Genomic DNA, 22,047 nt, shown 5'->3' with positions numbered 1-22,047 from the left:
TAGTATAAACCAGTATAAACCAGTGACACCCCCTCCCAGTATAAACCAGTATAAACCAGTATAAACTAGTGACACCCCCTCCCAGTATAAACCAGTATAAACCAGTATAAACTAGTGACACCCCCTCCCAGTATAAACCAGTATAAACCAGTGACACCCCCTCCCAGTATAAACCAGTATAAACCAGTATAAACCAGTATAAACTAATGACACCCCTCCCAGTATAAACCAGTATAAACCTGTAACCAGTATAAACCAGTATAAACCAGTATAAACTAGTGACACCCCTCCCAGTATAAACCAGTATAAACCAGTATAAACCAGTATAAACTAGTGACACCCCCTCCCAGTATAAACCAGTATAAACCAGTATAAACTAGTGACACCCCCTCCCAGTATAAACCAGTATAAACCAGTGACACCCCCTCCCAGTATAAACCAGTATAAACCAGTATAAACTATTGACACCCCTCCCAGTATACACCAGTATAAACCAGTATAAACCAGTATAAACCAGTATAAACTATTGACACCCCCTCCCAGTATAAACCAGTATAAACCAGTATAAACCAGTGACACCCCCTCCCAGTATAAACCAGTATAAACCAGTATAAACCAGTGACACCCCCTCCCAGTATAAACCAGTATAAACCAGTATAAACCAGTATAACCAGTATAAACCAGTATAAACCAGTATAAACTATTGACACCCCCTCCCAGTATAAACCAGTATAAACCAGTGACACCCCCTCCCAGTATAAACCAGTATAAACCAGTCCAACCCAACCAAACTGAACCCAAACCAACCCAAACCAGTCCAAACCAGTGCAGACCAGTCCAGACCAGTGCAGACCAGTCCAAACCAGTGCAGACCAGTGCAGACCAGTATGAACCAGTGCAGACCAGTCCAAACCAGTCCAGACCAGTCCAAACCAGTGCAGACCAGTATAAACCAGTGCAAACCAGTCCAGACCAGTATAAACCAGTCCAAACCAGTCCAGACCAGTGCAGACCAGTATAAACCAGTCCAGACCAGTCCAGACCAGTCCAAACCAGTCCAGACCAGTATAAACCAGTCCAGACCAGTATAAACCAGTGCAGACCAGTCCAAACCAGTATAAAACAGTCCAAACCAGTGCAGACCAGTATAAACCAGTCCAGACCAGTATAAACCAGTCCAGACCAGTGCAGACCAGTATAAACCAGTCCAAACCAGTGCAGACCAGTATAAACCAGTCCAAACCAGTCCAGACCAGTATAAACCAGTCCAGACCAGTCCAAACCAGTATAAACCAGTATAAACCAGTGCAGACCAGTATAAACCAGTCCAAACCAGTGCAGACCAGTATAAACCAGTCCAAACCAGTGCAGACCAGTATAAACAGTCCAAACCAGTCCCTTGCTCTTAATCCGGCCCGAGCAGCGCTGGGGGGGGGGAGGGGCGGGGCCGGGGGGATTTGGGGGAATTTTTGGGGTTTTTGGGATTTTTTCAAAATTTTTCTTTTTGAATTTTTGGGGTTTTTGGGATTTTTTTCAAAATTTTTCTTTTTGAATTTTTGGAGTTTTTGGGATTTTTTTCAAAATTTTTCTTTTTGAATTTTTGGGGTTTTTGGGATTTTTTCAAAATTTTTCTTTTCGAATTTTTGGGGTTTTTGGGATTTTTTCAAAATTTTTCTTTTTGAATTTTTGGGGTTTTTGGGATTTTTTCAAACTTTTTCTTTTTGAATTTTTGGAGTTTTTGGGATTTTTTCAAAATTTTTCTTTTTGAATTTTTGGAGTTTTGGGATTTTTTCAAAATTTTTCTTTTTGAATTTTGGAGAATCTTTTGGGATTTTTTTTTTTTTTTTTGTTTTATTTTTCTGGGATTTTTGGGGGATTCATTTTTGATATTTTTGGGGAATTTTTGGAGAATTTTTGAATTTTGGGGGAATTTTTTGGGATTTTTTTCAGGATTTTTTCGAGGCATTTTAGGAATTTGGTTTTTTATTTTTGGGGGTATTTTGGGGTTTTTTTGGGGATTTCTTGGGAGGTTTTGAGGATTTTTGGGGGGATTTGGGTTTTTTTTTTGGGGCTTTTTTTCAGATATTTCAGGATTTTTCGGGGATATTTTCGCACCTTTTTATTGGGTATTTTTGGGGATATTTTGCAGATTTTTCCAGGATTTCCTCAGGTTTTATTGGGTATTTTTGGGGATATTTTGCAGATTTTTGGGGATATTTTCTCAGGTTTTATTGGGTATTTTTGGGGATATTTTGCAGATTTTTCCAGGATTTTCTCAGGTTTTATTGGCTATTTTTTCTGGGGATTTTTGCAGGTTTTATTGGGTTCTCCAAGGGGATTTTTTGGGGATATTTTCTCAGGTTTTATTGGGTATTTTTGGGGATATTTTGCAGATTTTTCGGGGGATTTTCTCAGGTTTTATTGGGTATTTTTGTGGATATTTGCAGATTTTTGGGGATATTTTCGCACCTTTTATTGGGTATTTTTGGGGATATTTTGCAGATTTTTCAGGGGATTTTCTCAGGTTTTATTGGGTATTTTTGGGGATATTTTGCAGATTTTTCCGGGATTTTCTCAGGTTTTATTGGGTATTTTTGGGGATATTTTGCAGATTTTTTGGGGTATTTTCTCAGGTTTTATTGGCTATTTTTTCTGGGGATTTTTGCAGGTTTTATTGGGTTCTCCAAGGGGATTTTTTGGGGATATTTCCGCACCTTTTATGGGTATTTTTGGGGATATTTTGCAGATTTTTCCAGGATTTTCTCAGGTTTTATTGGGTATTTTTGGGGATATTTTGCAGATTTTTGGGGATATTTTCTCAGGTTTTATTGGGTATTTTTGGGGATATTTTGCAGATTTTTCAGGGGATTTCCTCAGGTTTTATTGGGTATTTTTGGGGATATTTTGCAGATTTTTCAGGGGATTTTCTCAGGTTTTATTGGGTTCTCCAAGGGGATTTTTTGGGGATATTTTCGCACCTTTTATTGGGTATTTTTGGGGATATTTTGCAGATTTTTCCAGGATTTCCTCAGGTTTTATTGGGTATTTTTGGGGATATTTTGCAGATTTTTCCAGGATTTTCTCAGGTTTTATTGGGTATTTTTGGGGATATTTTGCAGATTTTTCCAGGATTTCCTCAGGTTTTATTGGGTATTTTTGGGGATATTTTGCAGAGTTTTCAGGGGATTTTCTCAGGTTTTATTGGGTATTTTTGGGGATATTTTGCAGATTTTTTCAGGGGATATTCTCAGGTTTTATTGGGTATTTTTTCGGGGATTTTTGCAGGTTTTATTGGGTTCTCCAAGGGGATTTTTTGGGGATATTTTCGCATCTATTATTGGGTATTTTTGAGGATATTTTGCAGATTTTTCGGGGGATTTTCTCAGGTTTTATTGGGTATTTTTGGGGATATTTTGCAGATTTTTCGGGGATATTTTCGCACCTTTTATTGGGTATTTTTGGGGATATTTTGCAGATTTTTCAGGGGATTTTCTCAGGTTTTATTGGGTATTTTTGGGGATATTTTGCAGATTTTTCCAGGATTTCCTCAGGTTTTATTGGGTATTTTTGGGGATATTTTGCAGAGTTTTCAGGGCATTTTTCAGGTTTTATTGGGTATTTTTGGGGATATTTTGCAGATTTTTTCAGGGGATATTCTCAGGTTTTATTGGGTATTTTTGGGGATATTTTGCAGATTTTTCCAGGATTTCCTCAGGTTTTATTGGGTATTTTTGGGGATATTTTGCAGAGTTTTCCGGGGATTTTCTCAGGTTTTATTGGGTGTTTTTGGGGATATTTTGCAGATTTTTGGGGATATTTTCGCACCTTTTATTGGGTATTTTTGGGGATATTTTGCAGATTTTTCCAGGATTTTCTCAGGTTTTATTGGGTGTTTTTGGGGATATTTTGCAGATTTTTTGGGGATTTTCTCAGGTTTTATTGGGTATTTTTGGGGATATTTTGCAGATTTTTTGGGGGATTTTCTCAGGTTTTATTGGGTATTTTTGGGGATATTTTGCAGATTTTTCCAGGATTTTCTCAGGTTTTATTGGGTATTTTTGGGGATATTTGGCAGATTTTTGGGGATATTTCCGCACCTTTTATTGGGTATTTTTGGGGATATTTTGCAGAGTTTTCAGGGGATTTGCTCAGGTTTTATTGGGATATTTCGGGGGGTTTCTCTGCAGGTTTTATTGGGTTCCTGGGGGTCCCTGCCCTCCTCAGGGCGGCTTTGGGGTCACTTGAGGCAGCGCTCGAAGTAGGTGGCTCCCACGTAGCCGCCCCGCAGCGAGCGCTGCACGTTCTGCTCAAACAGGCGCCGGTTGCTCTGCAGCACCTCAGCAGCCTCCTTGTTCAGGGGGTCCTCGGGGTTGGGCTCCTTTGGGGGGAAAATTTGGGGTCAGGGGGATCCAAAACTTATCCTAAAATTCCCCCAAAATTCCCCTAAAATCCCTTAAAGCACCCAAATCCCAAAATTCCCCTAAAACCCCCAGAATTCCCCTAAAACTGTCCCAAATCCCATAAGCCATTGGTTGGGGTTCAGCTCCTTTTGGGGATAAAATCTGGGGTTTGAGGGACCCCAAAATATGGGGGGGAGAGATCCCAAAATCCCCCAAAATCCCTTTACACAACCCAAATCCCAAAATTCCCCTAAAACCCCCAGAATTCCCCTAGAACTCCCCCAAATCCCATAGGTTGTTGTTTGGGGTTCAGCTCCTTTTGGGGGAAAATTTGGGGTCAGGGGGATCCCAAAATTCCCCTAAAATTCCCCGAAAATTCCCCTAAAATTCCCCTAAAATCACTTAAACCCCTCAGATCCCTCAATTCCCCTAAAACCCCCCAGAATTCCCTAAAATCCCCCCAAAAATCCCATAAATCATTGTTTAGGGTTTGGCTCCTTTTGGGGGGGGGAATTTGGGGTTTGAGGGACCCCCAAATATGAGGGGGAAGAAAACCCCAAAAAGCCCAAAACCCCCAAATCCCTTCATGTAACCCAAAGCCCACAATTCCCCTAAAACCCCCAGAATTCCCTAAAATCCCCCCCAAAAAATCCCCGTGACCCCCCCAAACCCCTCAGTGCCCCAACCCCGGCCCAGGGGTACCCCAAAACCCCCCCGGACCCCCCAAACCCCTCAGTGCCCCAACCCCGGCTCAGGGGACCCCAAAACCCCCCCGTGACCCCCAAACCCCTCAGTGCCCCAACCCCGGCCCAGGGGGACCCCAAAACCCCCCCGGACCCCCCCAAACCCCTCAGTGCCCCAACCCCGGCCCAGGGGGACCCCAAAATCCCCCGGACCCCCCCAAACCCCTCAGTGCCCCAACCCCGGCCCAGGGGGACCCCAAAACCCCCCCAGACCCCCCAAACCCCTCAGTGGCCCAACCCCGGCCCAGGGGGACCCCAAAACCCCCCCGGACCCCCCAAACCCCTCAGTGCCCCAACCCCGGCCCAGGGGGACCCCAAAATCCCCCCGTGACCCCCCCAAACCCCTCAGTGCCCCAAACCCGGCCCAGGGGGACCCCAAAACCCCCCCAGACCCCCAAAAAAATCCCCCAAATCCCCCCGGAGCCCAAAACCTGCCCCGGACCCCCCTGTGTCCCCACAGGTGTCCCCAAATGCCCCCAGGTGTGTCCCCAGGTGTGTCCCCACGTCCCCAGGTGTGTCCCCAAATGCCCCCAGGTGTGTCCCCATGTCCCCAGGTGTGTCCCCATGTCCCCAGGTGTGTCCCCAAATGCCCCCAGGTGTGTCCCCATGTCCCCAGGTGTGTCCCCATGTCCTCAGGTGTCCCCAAGCTCCCCCAGGTGTGTCCCCAGGTGTGTCCCCACGTCCCCAGGTGTGTCCTCATGTCCTCAGGTGTCCCCAAGCTCCCCCAGGTGTGTCCCATGTCCCCAGGTGTGTCCCCAGGTGTGTCCCCAGGTGTGTCCCCACGTCCCCAGGTGTGTCCCCAGGTGTGTCCCCACGTCCCCAGGTGTGTCCCCAGGTGTGTCCCCAGGTGTGTCCCCACGTCCCCAGGTGTGTCCCCAGGTGCGTCCCCATGTCCCCAAGTGTCCCCCAGGTGTGTCCCCAAGCCTTCCAGGTGTCCCCAAGCTCCCCCAGGTGTGTCCCCAGGTGTGTCCCCATGTCCTCAGGTGTCCCCAAATCCCCCAGGTGTGTCCCCATGTCCCCAAGTGTCCCCCAGGTGTGTCCCTACATCCCCAGGTGTGTCCCCCAGGTGTGTCCCCATGTCCCCAGGTGTGTCCCCAGGTGTGTCCCCCCATCCCCAGCTGTGTCCCCATGTCCCCCCAGGTGTCCCCACATCCCTCCCCATGTCCCCAGCTGTCCCCCAGGTGTCCCTATGTCCCCCCATGTCCCCACAGGTGCGTCCCCATGTCCCCAGGTGTGTCCTTGTCCCCTCAGGTGTCCCCAAGACCCCCCAAGTGTGTCCCCAGGTGTGTCCCCCAGGTGTCCCAAGCACTTGCAGGTGTCCCCAGGTGCCACCCCCATGTCCCCCAAGGTCTCCCCATGTCCCCAGGTGTGTCCCCAAATGTGTCCTTGTTCCCCCAAGTGTCCCCAAGCCCACCCAGGTGTTCCCCAGGTGCCACCCCCATGTCCCTAAGCCCCCAGGTGTGTCCCCAAGGCCACCAGGTGTGTCCCCAGGGCGTTCCCAGGTGTTCCCGAGCCCCCCCAGGTGTGTCCCCAAGGCCACCAATGTCCCCATGTTCCCCATGTCCCCCAGGTGTCCCTCCATGTCCCCCCCCAGTGTCCCCAAGCCCCCAGGTGTGTCCCCACGTCCCCAGGTGAATCCCCAGGTCTATCCCATGTCCTCAGGTGTGTCCCCAGGTGTGTCCCCAGGTGTCCCCAGGTGTGTCCCCAGGTGTGTCCCCACATCCCAGGTGTGCCCCCAGGTGTCCCCAGATGTGTCCCCATTACCGCCCAGATGTGTCCCCATGTCCCTCCCCATGTCCCCAGCTGTCCCCCAGGTGTCCCTGTGTCCCCCCATGTCCCCAGGTGTGTCCCCAAGCCCCCCCAGGTGTGTCCCCAAGGCCCCCCAGGTGTCCCCAGGTGTGTCCCCATGTCCCCCCATGTCCCCAGGTGTGTCCCCATGTCCCCAGGTGTGTCCCCACGTCCCCAGGTGTCCCCAAGCCCCCCAGGTGTCCCCAGGTGTGTCCCCATGTCCCCCCATGTCCCCAGGTGTCCCCAAGCCCCCCAGGTGTCCCTCACCAGGAACAGGTACTGCAGGCCGTAGATGATGGAGTTGATGGTCAGCACCGGCTTCCAGTCCTCCCTGCGGGCACAGCGGGCACCGGTCAGCGGGCACCGGTCAGCGGGCACCGGTCAGCGGGCACGGCCATGGGCACGGCCATGGGCACTGGTCAGCGGGCACCGGTCAGCGGGCACGGCCATGGGCACTGCCATGGGCACCGGTCAGCAGGCACCGGTCAGCGGGCACGGCCATGGGCACTGCCATGGGCACCGGTCAGCGGGCACTGCCATGGGCACGGCCATGGGCACCGGTCAGCGGGCACCGGTCAGCGGGCACGGCCATGGGCACCGGCCAGCGGGCAGTGGTCAGCGGGCACGGCCATGGGCACGGCCATGGGCACCGGTCAGCGGGCACCGGTCAGCGGGCATGGCCATGGGCACTGCCATGGGCACGGCCATGGGCACTGGTCAGCGGGCACCGGTCAGCAGGCACCGGTCAGCGGGCACGGCCATGGGCACCGGCCAGCGGGCACCGGTCAGCAGGCACGGCCATGGGCACGGCCATGGGCACTGCCATGGGCACCGGTCAGCGGGCACGGCCATGGGCACCGGTCAGCGGGCACGGCCATGGGCACTGGTCAGCGGGCACCGGTCAGCGGGCACAGCCATGGGCACTGCCATGGGCACCGGTCAGCGGGCACGGCCATGGGCACCGGTCAGCGGGCACGGCCATGGGCACTGCCATGGGCACGGCCATGGGCACTGGTCAGCGGGCACCGGTCAGCAGGCACGGCCATGGGCACTGGTCAGCGGGCACCGGTCAGCAGGCACGGCCATGGGCAGTGGGCACCGTGGCCAGCGGGCACGGCCATGGGCACTGCCATGGGCACCGGTCAGCGGGCACGGCCATGGGCACCGGTCAGCGGGCACGGCCATGGGCACTGCCATGGGCACCGGTCAGCGGGCACGGCCATGGGCAGTGGGCACTGTGGCCAGCGGGCACGGCCAGCGGTCAGTGGGCGCTGCGGCCATGGCGAGCAGGCACAGCCAGCGGGCAGCAGGCACGGCCACAGCCACCGGTCACTGCAGGCACTGGGCCAGCGGGCACTGCGGCCACTGCAGCCACTGGGCACGGCCAGCAGTCACTGGGCACTCATCCACGGCCACTGCTCACTGGTCAGCGGGCACTGAGGTCACTGTGGTCAGCGGGCACTGAGGTCACTGCAGTCAGCGGGCACTGTGGTCAGCGGGCACTGAGGTCACTGCAGTCAGCGGTCACTGTGGTCAGCGGGCACTGAGGTCACTGTGGTCAGCGGGCACTGCGGTCACTGTGGTCAGCGGGCACTGCGGTCACTGTGGTCAGCAGGCACTGAGGTCACTGTGGTCAGCGGGCACTGCGGTCACTGCGGTCAGCGGGCACTGCGGTCACTGCGGTCAGCGGGCACTGCGGTCACTGTGGTCAGCGGGCACTGCGGTCACTGTGGTCAGCGGGCACTGCGGTCACTGTGGTCAGTGGTCACTGTGGCCACTGTGGTCAGCGGGCACTGCGGTCACTGCGGTCAGTGGTCACTGCGGTCAGTGAGCACTGCGGGCACTGCGGTCAGCGGGCACTGTGGTCAGCAGTCACTGCCACTGAGGCAACTGCGGCCACGGCCATGGTCAGTGGGCACTGCGGCCTTGGCCAGTGGGCACTGTGGTCAGAGGTCAGTGGGCACTGCGGCCTTGGCCAGTGGGCACTGCGGCCTTGGCCAGTGGGCACTGCGGTCAGGGATCAGTGGGCACTGCGGTCAGAGGTCAGTGGGCACTGCGGCCATGGTCAGTGGGCACTGCGGTCAGAGGTCAGTGGGCACTGCAGTCAGAGGTCAGTGGGCACTGCGGTCAGGGGTCAGTGGGCACTGCGGTCAGGGGTCAGTGGGCACTGCGGTCAGGGGTCAGTGGGCACTGCGGCCATTGTGGCCACGGTCAGTGTGGTCGTTGGTCATTGGTCAGCGGTCAGTTGGCAATGCAATCAGAGGACAGCAGTCAGTGGGCAGTGGGGTCAGTGGGGTCAGTGAGGGTCAGTCTGGTCAGTGTGGGTCAGTGTGGTCAGTGTGGGTCAGTGTGGTCAGTGTGGTCAGTGTGGGTCAGTGTGGTCAGTGTGGGTCAGTGTGGTCAGTGTGGGTCAGTGGGGTCAGTGTGGTCAGTGTGGTCAGTGTGGGTCAGTGGGGTCAGTGTGGGTCAGTGTGGGTCAGTACTGGTCAGTGTGGTCAGTGTGGGTCAGTGTGGTCAGTGTGGTCAGTGTGGTCAGTGGGGTCAGTGTGGGTCAGTGTGGGTCAGTACTGGTCAGTGTGGGTCAGTGTGGTCAGTGTGGGTCAGTGTGGGTCAATGGTCAGTGTGGTCAGTGTGGTCAGTGTGGTCAATGGTCAGTGTGGGTCAGTGTGGTCAGTGTGGGTCAGTGTGGTCAGTGTGGTCAGTGTGGTCAGTGTGGTCAGTGCGGTCAGTGTGGGTCAGTGTGGTCAGTGGGGTCAGTGTGGGTCAATGGTCAGTGGGGTCAGTGTGGGTCAGTGTGGTCAGTGTGGGTCAGTGTGGGTCAGTGTGGGTCAGTGTGGGTCAGTGTGGTCAGTGTGGTCAGTGTGGGTCAGTGTGGGTCAGTGTGGGTCAGTGTGGTCAGTGTGGTCAGTGTGGGTCAGTGTGGTCAGTGTGGGTCAGTGTGGTCAGTGTGGTCAGTGTGGGTCAGTGTGGGTCAGTGTGGGTCAGTGTGGTCAGTGTGGGTCAGTGTGGTCAGTACTGGTCAGTGTGGTCAGTGTGGTCAGTGTGGGTCAGTGTGGTCAGTGTGGGTCAGTGTGGGTCAGTGTGGGTCAGTGTGGTCAGTGTGGTCAGTGTGGGTCAGTGTGGGTCAGTGTGGTCAGTGTGGTCAGTGTGGGTCAGTGTGGTCAGTGTGGTCAGTGTGGTCAGTGTGGTCAGTGTGGGTCAGTGTGGTCAGTACTGGTCAGTGTGGGTCAGTGTGGTCAGTGTGGTCAGTGTGGGTCAGTGTGGGTCAGTGTGGTCAGTGTGGTCAGTGGGGTCAGTGTGGTCAGTGTGGTCAGTGTGGGTCAGTGTGGTCAGTGTGGTCAGTGTGGTCAGTGGGGTCAGTGTGGTCAGTGTGGTCAGTGTGGGTCAGTGTGGGTCAGTGTGGTCAGTGTGGTCAGTGGGGTCAGTGTGGTCAGTGTGGTCAGTGTGGTCAGTGTGGGTCAGTGTGGTCAGTGTGGTCAGTGTGGGTCAGTGTGGGTCAGTGTGGGTCAGTGTGGGTCAGTGTGGTCAGTGTGGTCAGTGTGGTCAGTGTGGTCAGTGTGGGTCAGTGTGGTCAGTGTGGTCAGTGTGGGTCAATGGTCAGTGTGGTCAGTGTGGTCAGTGGTCAGTGGTCAGTGTGGTCAGTGGTCAGTATGGTCAATGGTCAGTGTGGTCAATGGTCAGTGGTCATTGCGGTCAGTGCAGTCAGTGGTCAATGGTCAGTGGGGCCACCACAGTCAGCAGCAGGTGACCACAGCCCCCCAGGTGTGTCCCAGGTGTGTCCCAGGTGTGTCACTGTGTGTGTGTGTCACAGTGTGCCCCAGGTGTGTCACTGTGTGTGTGTCACTGTGTGTGTGTGTGTGTCACAGTGTGTCCCAGGTGTGTCCCAGGTGTGTCCCAGGTGTGTCCCAGGTGTGTTTCAGTCTCACCTGAGGATGTTGAGGCACACGTTGCCCTTCAGGTCGATGTTGGGGTGGTACAGCATGGCCAGGTGTGTCACTGTGTGTGTGTCACTGTGTGTCACTGTGTGTGTGTCACTGTGTGTCACTGTGTGTGTGTCACTGTGTGTGTGTCCCTGTGTGTGTGTCACTGTGTGTCACTGTGTGTGTGTCACTGTGTGTCACTGTGTGTGTGTCACTGTGTGTGTGTCCCTGTGTGTGTGTCACTGTGTGTCACTGTGTGTGTGTCACTGTGTGTGTGTGTGTGTCACTGTGTGTGTGTGTCACAGTGTGTCCCAGGTGTGTCACTGTGTGTGTGTGTGTCACTGTGTGTGTGTGTCACAGTGTGTCCCAGGTGTGTCCCAGGTGTGTCCCAGGTGTGTCCCAGGTGTGTTTCAGTCTCACCTGAGGATGTTGAGGCACACGTTGCCCTCCAGGTCGATGTTGGGGTGGTACAGCATGGCCAGGTGTGTCACTGTGTGTGTGTCACTGTGTGTCACTGTGTGTGTGTCACTGTGTGTGTGTCACTGTGTGTCACTGTGTGTGTGTCACTGTGTGTGTGTGTGTGTCACTGTGTGTGTCACTGTGTGTGTGTCACAGTGTGTCCCAGGTGTGTCCCAGGTGTTTTTGGGGCTCACCTGAGGATGTTGAGGCACACGTTGCCCTCCAGGTCGATGTTGGGGTGGTACACCATCGTCTCACACTTCACCTTGGGCGGGTCGTGAGGGTACCCCTGCCCCACCTGGGGGGACAACGGGGTCACCTGGGGCCACCGAGTGACCACCGAGGGACCCCCAATGGCCACCGAGCGACCTCCAGGGGCCACCAATCCCCTCCCCAGCCCTGGCCTACCTGGGGGGGACACACCTGGGGGCCCTGAGGGCCACCAACCCTCCCAATGGCCACCGAGTCACCCCAAGGGGCCACCGAGTGACCTCCAGCCCTCCTCTGGCCCAGGAGCCACCAAGTCACCATGGTGGCCACCAGCCCCTCTGGGGGCCACCAACCCCCCCAGTGACCACCGAGTGACCCCCAATGGCCACCAACCCCCCCAGGGGCCACCAGGCAGTGTCCAGTGGCCACCGAGTGACCCCTGATGGCCACCAACGCCCCAATGGCCACTGAGTGACCCCCAATGGCCACCAACCCCCCCAGGGGCCACCAGGCAGTGTCCAGTGGCCACCAAGTGACCCCTGATGGCCACCAACCCCCCAATGGCCACCCAGTCACCCCCAGTGGCCACCAACCCCCCAATGGCCACCAGGCAGTGTCCAGTGGCCACCGAGTGACCCCCAATGGCCACCAACCCCCCAATGGCCACCAGGCAGCGTCCAGTGGCCACCGAGTGGCCGCCCAGGGGGGCCCAGCACTGACCTTGAAGCTGAAGACGAATTTGCCGCCCTTGTAGAAACCCTGGGGACACACAAACGTCACTGAGGGGACACGGGGGACACAGGGGACAGGGATGGGGACACAGGGGACAGGGATGGGGACACAGGGATGGGGACAGGGATGGGGACAGGGATGGGGACACAGGGATGGGGACAAGGATGGGGACACAGGGACGGGGACACAGGGATGGGGACACAGGGACGGGGACACAGGGATGGGGACAGGGATGGGGACACAGGGATGGGGACACAGGGATGGGGACAGGGATGGGGACACAGGGATGGGGACAGGGATGGGGACACAGGGATGGGGACAGGGATGGGGACAGGGATGGGGACACAGGGATGGGGACACAGGGATGGGGACACAGGGATGGGGACACAGGGATGGGGACAGGGATGGGGACAGGGATGGGGACACAGGGATGGGGACAGGGATGGGGACACAGGGATGGGGACACAGGGACGGGGACAGGGATGGGGACACAGGGATGGGGACACAGGGATGGGGACACAGGGATGGGGACAGGGATGGGGACACAGGGATGGGGACAGGGACGGGGACAGCGATGGGGACAGCGATGGGGACAGGGATGGGGACAGGGATGGGGACAGGGATGGGGACAGGGATGGGGACAGCGATGGGGACAGGGATGGGGACACAGGGATGGGGACAGGGATGGGGACAGGGATGGGGACAGGGATGGGGTCACAGGGATGGGGTCACAGGGATGGGGACAGGGATGGACACAGGGATGGGGACAGGGATGGACACAGGGATGGGGACAGGGATGGGGACAGCGAGGTGACACACGGAGGTGACACCCAGGTTCCCCAGGGAGGTTCTCCAGGGAGGTGCCCCAGGTTCCCCCCCAACATGGCCCCCAGGTGCCCCCCAGGTGCAAGGTGACACGGGTGACACGGGTGACACAGGGAGGTGCCCCAGGTGCCCCCCAGGTGACACAGGTGACACAGGTGACCCAGGGAGGTTCCCCCCAGGTGCCCCAGGTTCCCCCCAGGCACCCTAGGGACGGTCCCCAGGTGCCACCCAGGTTCCCCAGATGCCCCCAGGTGCCCCAGGTGCCACCCAGGAGACACACAGGTGACACACAGGTGACACAGATGACCCAGGTGCCCCCAGATTGCCCAGGTACCCCCAGGGACGTTCCCCAGGTTCCCCGCAGGTCCCAGGTACTCCCAGATGCCCCCAGGTGCCCCAGGTGCCACCCAAGTGCCCCAGGTGACCCAGGAAGGCTCCACAGGTGCCCACCAGGTTCCCCAGGTGACGCAAGTGCCCCAGAGGGAGGCCCCAGGTCCCCCCCAGGTCCCCCAGGTGCCACCCAGGTCCCCCAGGTGCCCTCCGTGTGCCCCAGGTGACACAGGTGACCCAGGGAGGTTCCCCAGATGCCCCCAGGTGACACCCAGGTTCCCCAGGTGACACCCAGGTGACACCCAGGTGACACAGGTGCCCCATGGAGGTTCCCCAGGTGACACCCAGGTGACACAGGTGCCCTAGGGTACCCCTCAAGTGACACAGGTTCCCCAGGTTCCCCAGGTGGCACAGAGGTGACACAGGTGACCCAGGTTCCCGAGGCCCCCCAGGTTCCCCAGGTGACACAGGTGCCCCATGGAGGTTCCCCAGGTGGCACAGAGGTGACACAGATGACCCAGGTTCCCCAGGTGCCCCCCAGGTGACACACACAGGTGACACAGAGGTGACACACAGGTGACACAGGAAGGTTCCCCGGGTTCCCCAGATGCTGCCCAGGTGACACACACGTGACCCAGGTTCCCCAGGTGCCCCATGGAGGTTCCCCAGGTTCCCCAGGTGGCACAGAGGTGACACAGATGACCCAGGTTCCCCCAGGTTCCCCAGGTGCCCCCCAGGTGACACAGATGACCCAGGTTCCCCAGGTGACACAGGGAGGTTCCCCAGGTGACACAGGGAGGTTCCCCAGGTGGCACAGAGGTGACATGAATGACCCAGGTTCCCCAGGTGACACAGGAAGGTTCCCCAGGTGCCACACAGGTGTCCCAGGTGCCACACAGGTGACACAGGGAGGCTCCCCAGGTGACACAGATGACCCAGGTTCCCCCAGGTTCCCCAGGTGACACAGGTGACACAGGTGCCCCCCAGGTGACACACACAGGTGACACAGAGGTGACACAGAGGTGACATAGGAAGGTTCCCCGGGTTCCCCAGATGCTGCCCAGGTGACACACAGGTGACACACATGTGACCCAGGTTCCCCAGGTGCCCCATGGAGGCTCCCCAGGTGACACAGATGACCCAGGTTCCCGAGGCCCCCCAGGTGGCACAGAGGTGACACAGATGACCCAGGTTCCCCCAGGTTCCCCAGGTGCCCCCCAGGTGACACAGATGACCCAGGTTCCCCAGGTGACACAGGGAGGTTCCCCAGGTGACACAGGTGACCCAGGTTCCCCCAGGTTCCCCAGGTGGCACAGGGGTGACACGGATGACCCAGGTTCCCCAGGTGACACAGGGAGGTTCCCCAGGTTCCCCAGGTGACACAGGTTCCCCCCAGGTTCCCCCGGTGCCCCCCAGGTGACACACAGAGGTGACACAGAGGTGACATAGGAAGGTTCCCCAGATGCTGCCCAGGTGACACACACGTGACCCAGGTTCCCCAGGTGCCCCATGGAGGCTCCCCAGGTGACACAGATGACCCAGGTTCCCCAGGTGACACAGGAGGTTCCCCAGGTGACACACGTGACCCAGGTTCCCCAGGTGACACAGGAGGTTCCCCAGGTGCCACACAGGTGTCCCAGGTGGCACACAGGTGACACAGGAAGGTTCCCCAGGTGACACAGGAAGGTTCCCCAGGTGCCACACAGGTGTCCCAGGTGCCACACAGGTGACACAGGGAGGTTCCCCAGGTGACACACGTGACCCAGGTTCCCCAGGTGACACAGGAAGGTTCCCCAGGTGACACACGTGACCCAGGTTCCCCAGGTTCCCCCAGGTTCCCCAGGTGGCACAGAGGTGACACAGGAAGGTTCCCCAGGTGACACAGGGAGGTTCCCCAGGTTCCCCAGGTGACACAGGGAGGTTCCCCAGGTTCCCCAGGTGACACAGACGACCCAGGTGACCCAGGTTCCCCCAGGTTCCCCAGGTGACACAGGGAGGTTCCCCAGGTTCCTCAGGTTCCCCAGGTTCCCCAGGTGCCCCAGAGGTGACACGGAGGTGACACAGGGGTGACACGGAGGTGACACGGAGGTGACACGGAGGTGACACGGGTGTCCCCGTGCTGGGCCCACCTCGTCGGGGCAGATGAGCAGGCGGAAGTGCAGCAGATCGTCCTGGTCTGAGAAATCGATCTCACACGTCTTGGGCAGGTTCAGCTCGTTGATGTCTGGGGACAGAGGGGACACTGAGGGGACACTGAGGGGACACTGAGGGGACACTGGGGACACTGAGGGGACACTGAGGGGACACTGAGGGGACACTGAGGGGACATTGGGGACACTGAGGGGACACTGAGGGGACACTGGGGACACTGAGGGGACATTGGGGACACTGAGGGGACATTGGGGACATTGGGGACACTGAGGGGACATTGGGGACACTGAGGGGACACTGACAGGACAGGGATCTCACACGTCTTGGGCAGGTTCAGCTCAGTGATGTCTGGGGACAGAGGGGACAGTGGGGACACTGAGGGGACATTGGGGACATGGGGACATTGGGGACACTGGGGACACACAGGGGACATTGGGGACACGGGACATGGGGACATTGGGGACATTGGGGACACTGAGGGGACATTGGGGACATTGGGGACACGGGACATGGGGATAAATGGGGACACTGGGGACACACAGGGGACATTGGGGACACTGAGGGGACATTGGGGACACTGAGGGGACATTGGGGACATTGGGGACACTGAGGGGACATTGGGGACACGGGACATGGGGATAAATGGGGACACTGGGGACATTGGGGACATTGGGGACAGTGAGGGGACACTGACAGGACAGGGATCTCACACGTCTGGGCAGGTTCAGCTCAGTGATGTCTGGGGACATTGGGGACACTGAGGGGACATTGGGGACATGGGGACATTGGGGACACTGGGGACATTGGCACAGAGAGGACAACGAGGACATCGGGGACACCTGGGGACAGTGAGGGGACACTGGCGACATGTGAGGACAGCTGGGGAAACATGGGGACAAGTAGGGACACAGGGACAGCTGGGGACACACGGGGACACAGGTGGGACAGCAGTGACACACCGGTGACACACACAGGTGACACTCAGATGACACAGGTGACACTCAGGTGACACTCAGGTGACACTCACAGGTGACACACACAGGTGACACACAGGTGACACACTGAGGTGACACAGGTGACACACAGGTGACAGAGGTGACACACTGAGGTGACACAGGTGACACACACAGGTGACACACAAGTGACATACAGGTGACATACAGGTGACACACAGGTGACACACAGGTGACACAGGTGACACAGGTGACACACAAGTGACACACTGAGGTGACACACAGGTGACACAGGTGACACACAGGTGACAGAGGTGACACACTGAGGTGACACAGGTGACACACAGGTGACACACAAGTGACATACAGGTGACATACAGGTGACACACAGGTGACACAGCCATGACACCCCATGAGCCCAACCCCTCCCTGGCCCAACCCCAGCACAACTGGGACCAAACTGGGACCAAACTGGGCCATACTGGGAATCACTGGGATCAAACTGGGACCAAACTGGGCCATACTGGGCACCACTGGGATCAAACTGGGACCAAACTGGGCTATACTGGGAATCACTGGGACCAAACTGGGACCAAACTGGGCCATACTGGGAATCACTGGGACCAAACTGGGACCAAACTGGGAATCACTGGGACCAAACTGGGACCAAACTGGGCCATACTGGGAATCACTGGGACCAAACTGGGACCAAACTGGGCCATACTGGGAATCACTGGGACCAAACTGGGACCAAACTGGGAATCACTGGGACCAAACTGGGACCAAACTGGGAATCACTGGGATCAAACTGGGCCATACTGGGAATCACTGGGATCAAACTGGGCTATACTGGGAATCACTGGGATCAAACTGGGCCATACTGGGAATCACTGGGATCAAACTGGGCTATACTGGGAATCACTGGGACCAAACTGGGCCATACTGGGAATCACTGGGATCAAACTGGGACCAAACTGGGCTATACTGGGAATCACTGGGACCAAACTGGGCCATACTGGGAATCACTGGGATCAAACTGGGCCATACTGGGTTATATTGGGAATCACTGGGACCATACTGGGAGCATACAGGGCCATACTGGGAGCAAACTGGGGCCATACTGGGCCATACTGGGATTATACTGGGACCATACTGGGACTAGACTGGGACCAAACTGGGACCAAACTGGGCTATACTGGGAATCACTGGGACCAAACTGGGAATCACTGGGACCAAACTGGGAATCACTGGGACCAAACTGGGACCAAACTGGGCTATACTGGGAATCACTGGGACCAAACTGGGACCAAACTGGGCTATACTGGGAATCACTGGGACCAAACTGGGCTATACTGGGAATCACTGGGATCAAACTGGGCCATACTGGGAATCACTGGGATCAAACTGGGATCAAACTGGGCTATACTGGGAATCACTGGGATCAAACTGGGACCAAACTGGGCTATACTGGGAATCACTGGGACCAAACTGGGCTATACTGGGAATCACTGGGACCAAACTGGGCCATACTGGGAATCACTGGGATCAAACTGGGACCAAACTGGGCTATACTGGGAATCACTGGGATCAAACTGGGCCATACTGGGAATCACTGGGATCAAACTGGGACCAAACTGGGCTATACTGGGAATCACTGGGATCAAACTGGGACCAAACTGGGCTATACTGGGAATCACTGGGATCAAACTGGGCCATACTGGGAATCACTGGGATCAAACTGGGACCAAACTGGGCTATACTGGGAATCACTGGGATCAAACTGGGCCATACTGGGAATCACTGGGATCAAACTGGGCTATACTGGGAATCACTGGGACCAAACTGGGCCATACTGGGAATCACTGGGATCAAACTGGGACCAAACTGGGCTATACTGGGAATCACTGGGACCAAACTGGGCCATACTGGGAATCACTGGGATCAAACTGGGCCATACTGGGTTATATTGGGAATCACTGGGACCATACTGGGAGCATACAGGGCCATACTGGGAGCAAACTGGGGCCATACGGGGCCATACTGGGATTATACTGGGACCATACTGGGACTAGACTGGGACCATACTGGGACTAGACTGGGACCATACTGGGGCCATACTGGGCCATACTGGGACCATACTGGGACTAGACTGGGACCATACTGGGACCATACTGGGACTAGACTGGGACCATACTGGGACTAGACTGGGACCATACTGGGGCCATACTGGGCCATACTGGGACCATACTGGGACCATACTGGGACTAGACTGGGACCATACTGGGCCATACTGGGACCATACTGGGACTAGACTGGGACCATACTGGGGCCATACTGGGACTAGACTAGGACCAGTATCTGACCCCTACTGGTCCCAGTATAAGCCCTTTACTGGTCCCAGTTTGGGACCCTTACTGGTCCCAGTATGAACCCTTTACTGGTCCCAGTATGTACCCATTACTGGTCCCAGTATGTGCCCCTCACTGGTCCCAGTATGAGACTCTCACTGGTCCCAGTATGAGCCCTTTACTGGTCCCAGTATGAGCCCTTTACTGGTCCCAGTATGAGCCCCTCACTGGTCCCAGTATGAGCCCTTTACTGGTCCCAGTATGTGCCCCTCACTGGGTCCAGTATGTTCCTGGCACTGGTCCCAGTATGAGCCCTTTACTGGTCCCAGTATGAGCCCTTTACTGGTCCCAGTTTGGGACCCTTACTGGGACCTCTTTGGGGCCCTTTCTGGCCCCAGTTTCCGGCCCTTACTGGTCCCAGTCTGAGACAGTTACTAGGACCAGTATGAGGGCCTGCTGGGACCAGTTTGGAGCCCTTACTGGGACCAGTATGACACCCGGCTGGCCCCAGTTTGGGGCCCTTACTGGGATCACTTTGGGACCCTTACTGGTCCCAGTCTGCAACCGTTACTGGCCCCAGTTTCCAGCCCTGACTGGGCCCAGTTTCCAGCCCTTACTGGGCCCAGTTTCCAGCCCTTACTGGGCCCAGTTTCCAGCCCTTACTGGGCCCAGTTTCCAGCCCTGACTGGGCCCAGTTTCCAGCCCTTACTGGGCCCAGTTTCCAGCCCTTACTGGGCCCAGTTTCCAGCCCTTACTGGGCCCAGTTTCCAGCCCTGACTGGGCCCAGTTTCCAGCCCTGACTGGGCCCAGTTTCCAGCCCTGACTGGGCCCAGTTTGGGGCCCTTACTGGGCCCAGTTTATGGCCGTTACTGGCCCCCATCTGAGGCCCTGCTGTGCCCAGTCTGCGACTGTTACTGGCCCCAGTTCGAGGCCTTTTCTGGCCCCAGTTTCCAGCCCTGACTGGCCCCAGTGTGCAACCCTTAATGACCCCAGTCTGCATCCCTGCTGGTCCCAGTTTGGGACCCTTACTGGGACCACTTTGGGGCCCTTACCGGCCCCAGTTTGCAGCCGTTACTGGTCCCAGTTCGAGGCCCTTACTGGCCTCAGTTTGAGGCCCTGCTGGGCCCAGTTTGTGGCCGTTACTGGGCCCAGTGTGAGGCCCTGCTGGGCTCAGTCTGTGACCCTTACTGGGCCCAGTTCATGGCCCTTACTGGGCCCACTTCGAGGCCCTGACTGGTCCCAGTTTGGGGCCCCTACTGGTCCCAGCTTCTGACCCTTCCTGGCCCCAGTTTGGGATCCACACTGCCCCCCGTTTGTAGCCCTTACTGGCCCCAGTCTGTGGCCTTTATTGGCCCCAGTTTGGGACCGTTGCTGGCCCCAGTTTGGGACCCTGACTGGCCCCAGTCTGTGGCCATTACTGGCCCCAGTCTGTGGCCTTTATTGGCCCAGTGTGCGGCCCTGCTGGGCCAAGTCTGCAACCGTTACTGGCCCCAATTCGAGGCCCTTACTGGCCCCAGTGTGCTGCTCATACTGGCCCCAGTTTGGGACCCTTACTGGTCCCGGTTTGAGGCCCTGCTGGGCCCAGTGTGTGGCCATTACTGGCCTCAGTCTGTGGTCGTTACTGGGCCCAGTCAGGCCCTTACTGGCCTCAGTTCGAGGCCCTTACTGGTCCCAGCTTCCAGCCCTTACTGGGCCCAGGTTGGGGTCCCTACTGGCCTCAGTTTGGGACCCTTACTGGGCCCAGTTTGTGGCCCTTACTGGTCCCAGTTTGAGGCCCTGTTGGAGCCAGTGTGCGGCCATTACTGGCCTCAGTGTGTGGCCGTTACTGGCCGCAGTTCGAGGCCTTTTCTGGACCCAGTTTGGGACCCTTATTGGGCCCAGTGTGCTGCTCTTACTGGCCCCAGCCTGCAGCCCTGCTGGCACCAGTTGAGACCCTCACTGGCCCCAGTTTCCAGCCCTTACTGGTCCCAGTTCGGTACCCTCACAGGCCCAGTTTGAGACCTTTACTGGGCCCAGTGTCCAGCTCTGACTGGCCCCAGTGTGCGTCCCTGCTGGCCCCAGTCTGTGCCCGCCGCCTCCCCTCAGACCTTTCTGGATGCGGAGCTGCGCGGCCGAGGCCTTTTTGCTGGAGCTCTTGGTGCCGCCCGCCGATTCCTCCTCCTTCTTCTGCTGCTTCAGCGAGAACAGCTTGATCATCCTGCCGGGCCGGGGCGGCGGGGCCGGGGCGGGTCGGGGCCCCCCCCGGGGCCGAGGGAGCGGGGCCGGGCCGGGGGCGGCTCCGGTTCGGGGGCTCCGGGGGCGACGGGGTCCGGAGGCGAGCGCTGAGGGCCGGCCGGCTCGGCAACTTCCGGAGCCGCTCGGCAACTTCCGGAGCCGCTCGGCAACTTCCGGAGCCGCTTCGGCAACTTCCGGGATCTCTTCGTGAAGCTCCGGAATTGCTTCGCTGCGACTTCGGGAATTTCCGGAAGCGCTTCGGGAAGCTCCGGAGGTGCTTGGCGACTTCCGGAACCGCTTCGGAACCGTCTCGGGGCTTTGCGGAACGGCCTCAGCGATGTCCGGAGCCGCTCGGAACCTACCGGAAAGGAGGGAGGAGGTTCGGGACTCTCCGGAACCGCTTCGGAACCTCTGGGCGATCTCCGGGGCCGCTTCACGGGTCTCTGGAATCGCTTCGAGAACCTCCACAGGGCTTCGGAATCTCTCGGCAAACTCCGGAGCCGCCTGGCGAGTTCCGGACTCGCTTTGGAACCGTTTCGGCCTCGGGCTCCGCCGGCGCCGCTCGGGAGCCGCTTCCGGGAGCTCCGGAACCGCTTCGGGGATCTCCGGAAAAGGGGGGTGAGGGGAGGGGCTCGGGGGTCTCCGGAAGGGGGGGAGGGTCCCCTCAGCACTTTCTGGAAAGACTTCGGCCGGCCCGAGGGCGCTTCGGCTTCTTCCGGAAGGAGATCGACTCGTTCCGGCGCTTCGACCTCGCTTCGGCTCTTTCCGGAGCGCTTCGGGTTTTTTCGGAAAAGGGGGCGGGGCAAAGCGCTCCGAAAAGCGCCGATCTCCGCCCCTCGGCTCTTTCCGGCAGCCGCTTCGTTTCTGTTTCCCGCGTTTCACGCTCGGCTATTTCCGGAAACCTTCGGGTTTTTCCGTAAAAGGGGGCGGGGCGAGGTGATCCGAGAAGCGCCGATCTCGAGTCCTCGGCTCTT

At 57.4% G+C, this 22,047-nt stretch overlaps 1 protein-coding gene and 1 long non-coding RNA gene across 2 annotated transcripts; both read right to left on the bottom strand.

Annotated features, from left to right (window-relative positions):
• Positions 1–1,463: 1,463 nt before the first annotated feature.
• Positions 1,464–2,932, bottom strand: LOC134433155 (uncharacterized). The gene is made up of 2 exons (XR_010031501.1): positions 2,470–2,932; positions 1,464–2,115 (listed from the first exon to the last, which is right to left on the bottom strand). It is a non-coding gene; the product is annotated as an uncharacterized LOC134433155 (long non-coding RNA).
• Positions 2,933–4,132: 1,200 nt separating this feature from the next.
• On the bottom strand, positions 4,133–21,107 carry UBE2M (ubiquitin conjugating enzyme E2 M). The gene is made up of 6 exons (XM_063182032.1): positions 20,947–21,107; positions 15,537–15,631; positions 12,241–12,279; positions 11,505–11,608; positions 7,199–7,262; positions 4,133–4,378 (listed from the first exon to the last, which is right to left on the bottom strand). The coding sequence occupies exons 1-6, from the start codon at positions 21,053–21,055 to the stop codon at positions 4,238–4,240; spliced, it is 552 nt and encodes a 183-aa protein (XP_063038102.1). The 5' UTR covers positions 21,056–21,107; the 3' UTR covers positions 4,133–4,237.
• Between the last annotated feature and the right edge of the window lie 940 nt (positions 21,108–22,047).

Source organism: Melospiza melodia, unplaced genomic scaffold (genome assembly GCF_035770615.1).
Source record: "Melospiza melodia melodia isolate bMelMel2 unplaced genomic scaffold, bMelMel2.pri scaffold_145, whole genome shotgun sequence".
Classification (NCBI taxonomy): domain Eukaryota; kingdom Metazoa; phylum Chordata; class Aves; order Passeriformes; family Passerellidae; genus Melospiza; species Melospiza melodia.
Note: the sequence above shows the minus strand (reverse complement) of the source record. Positions and strands in the feature narration are given on the sequence as shown.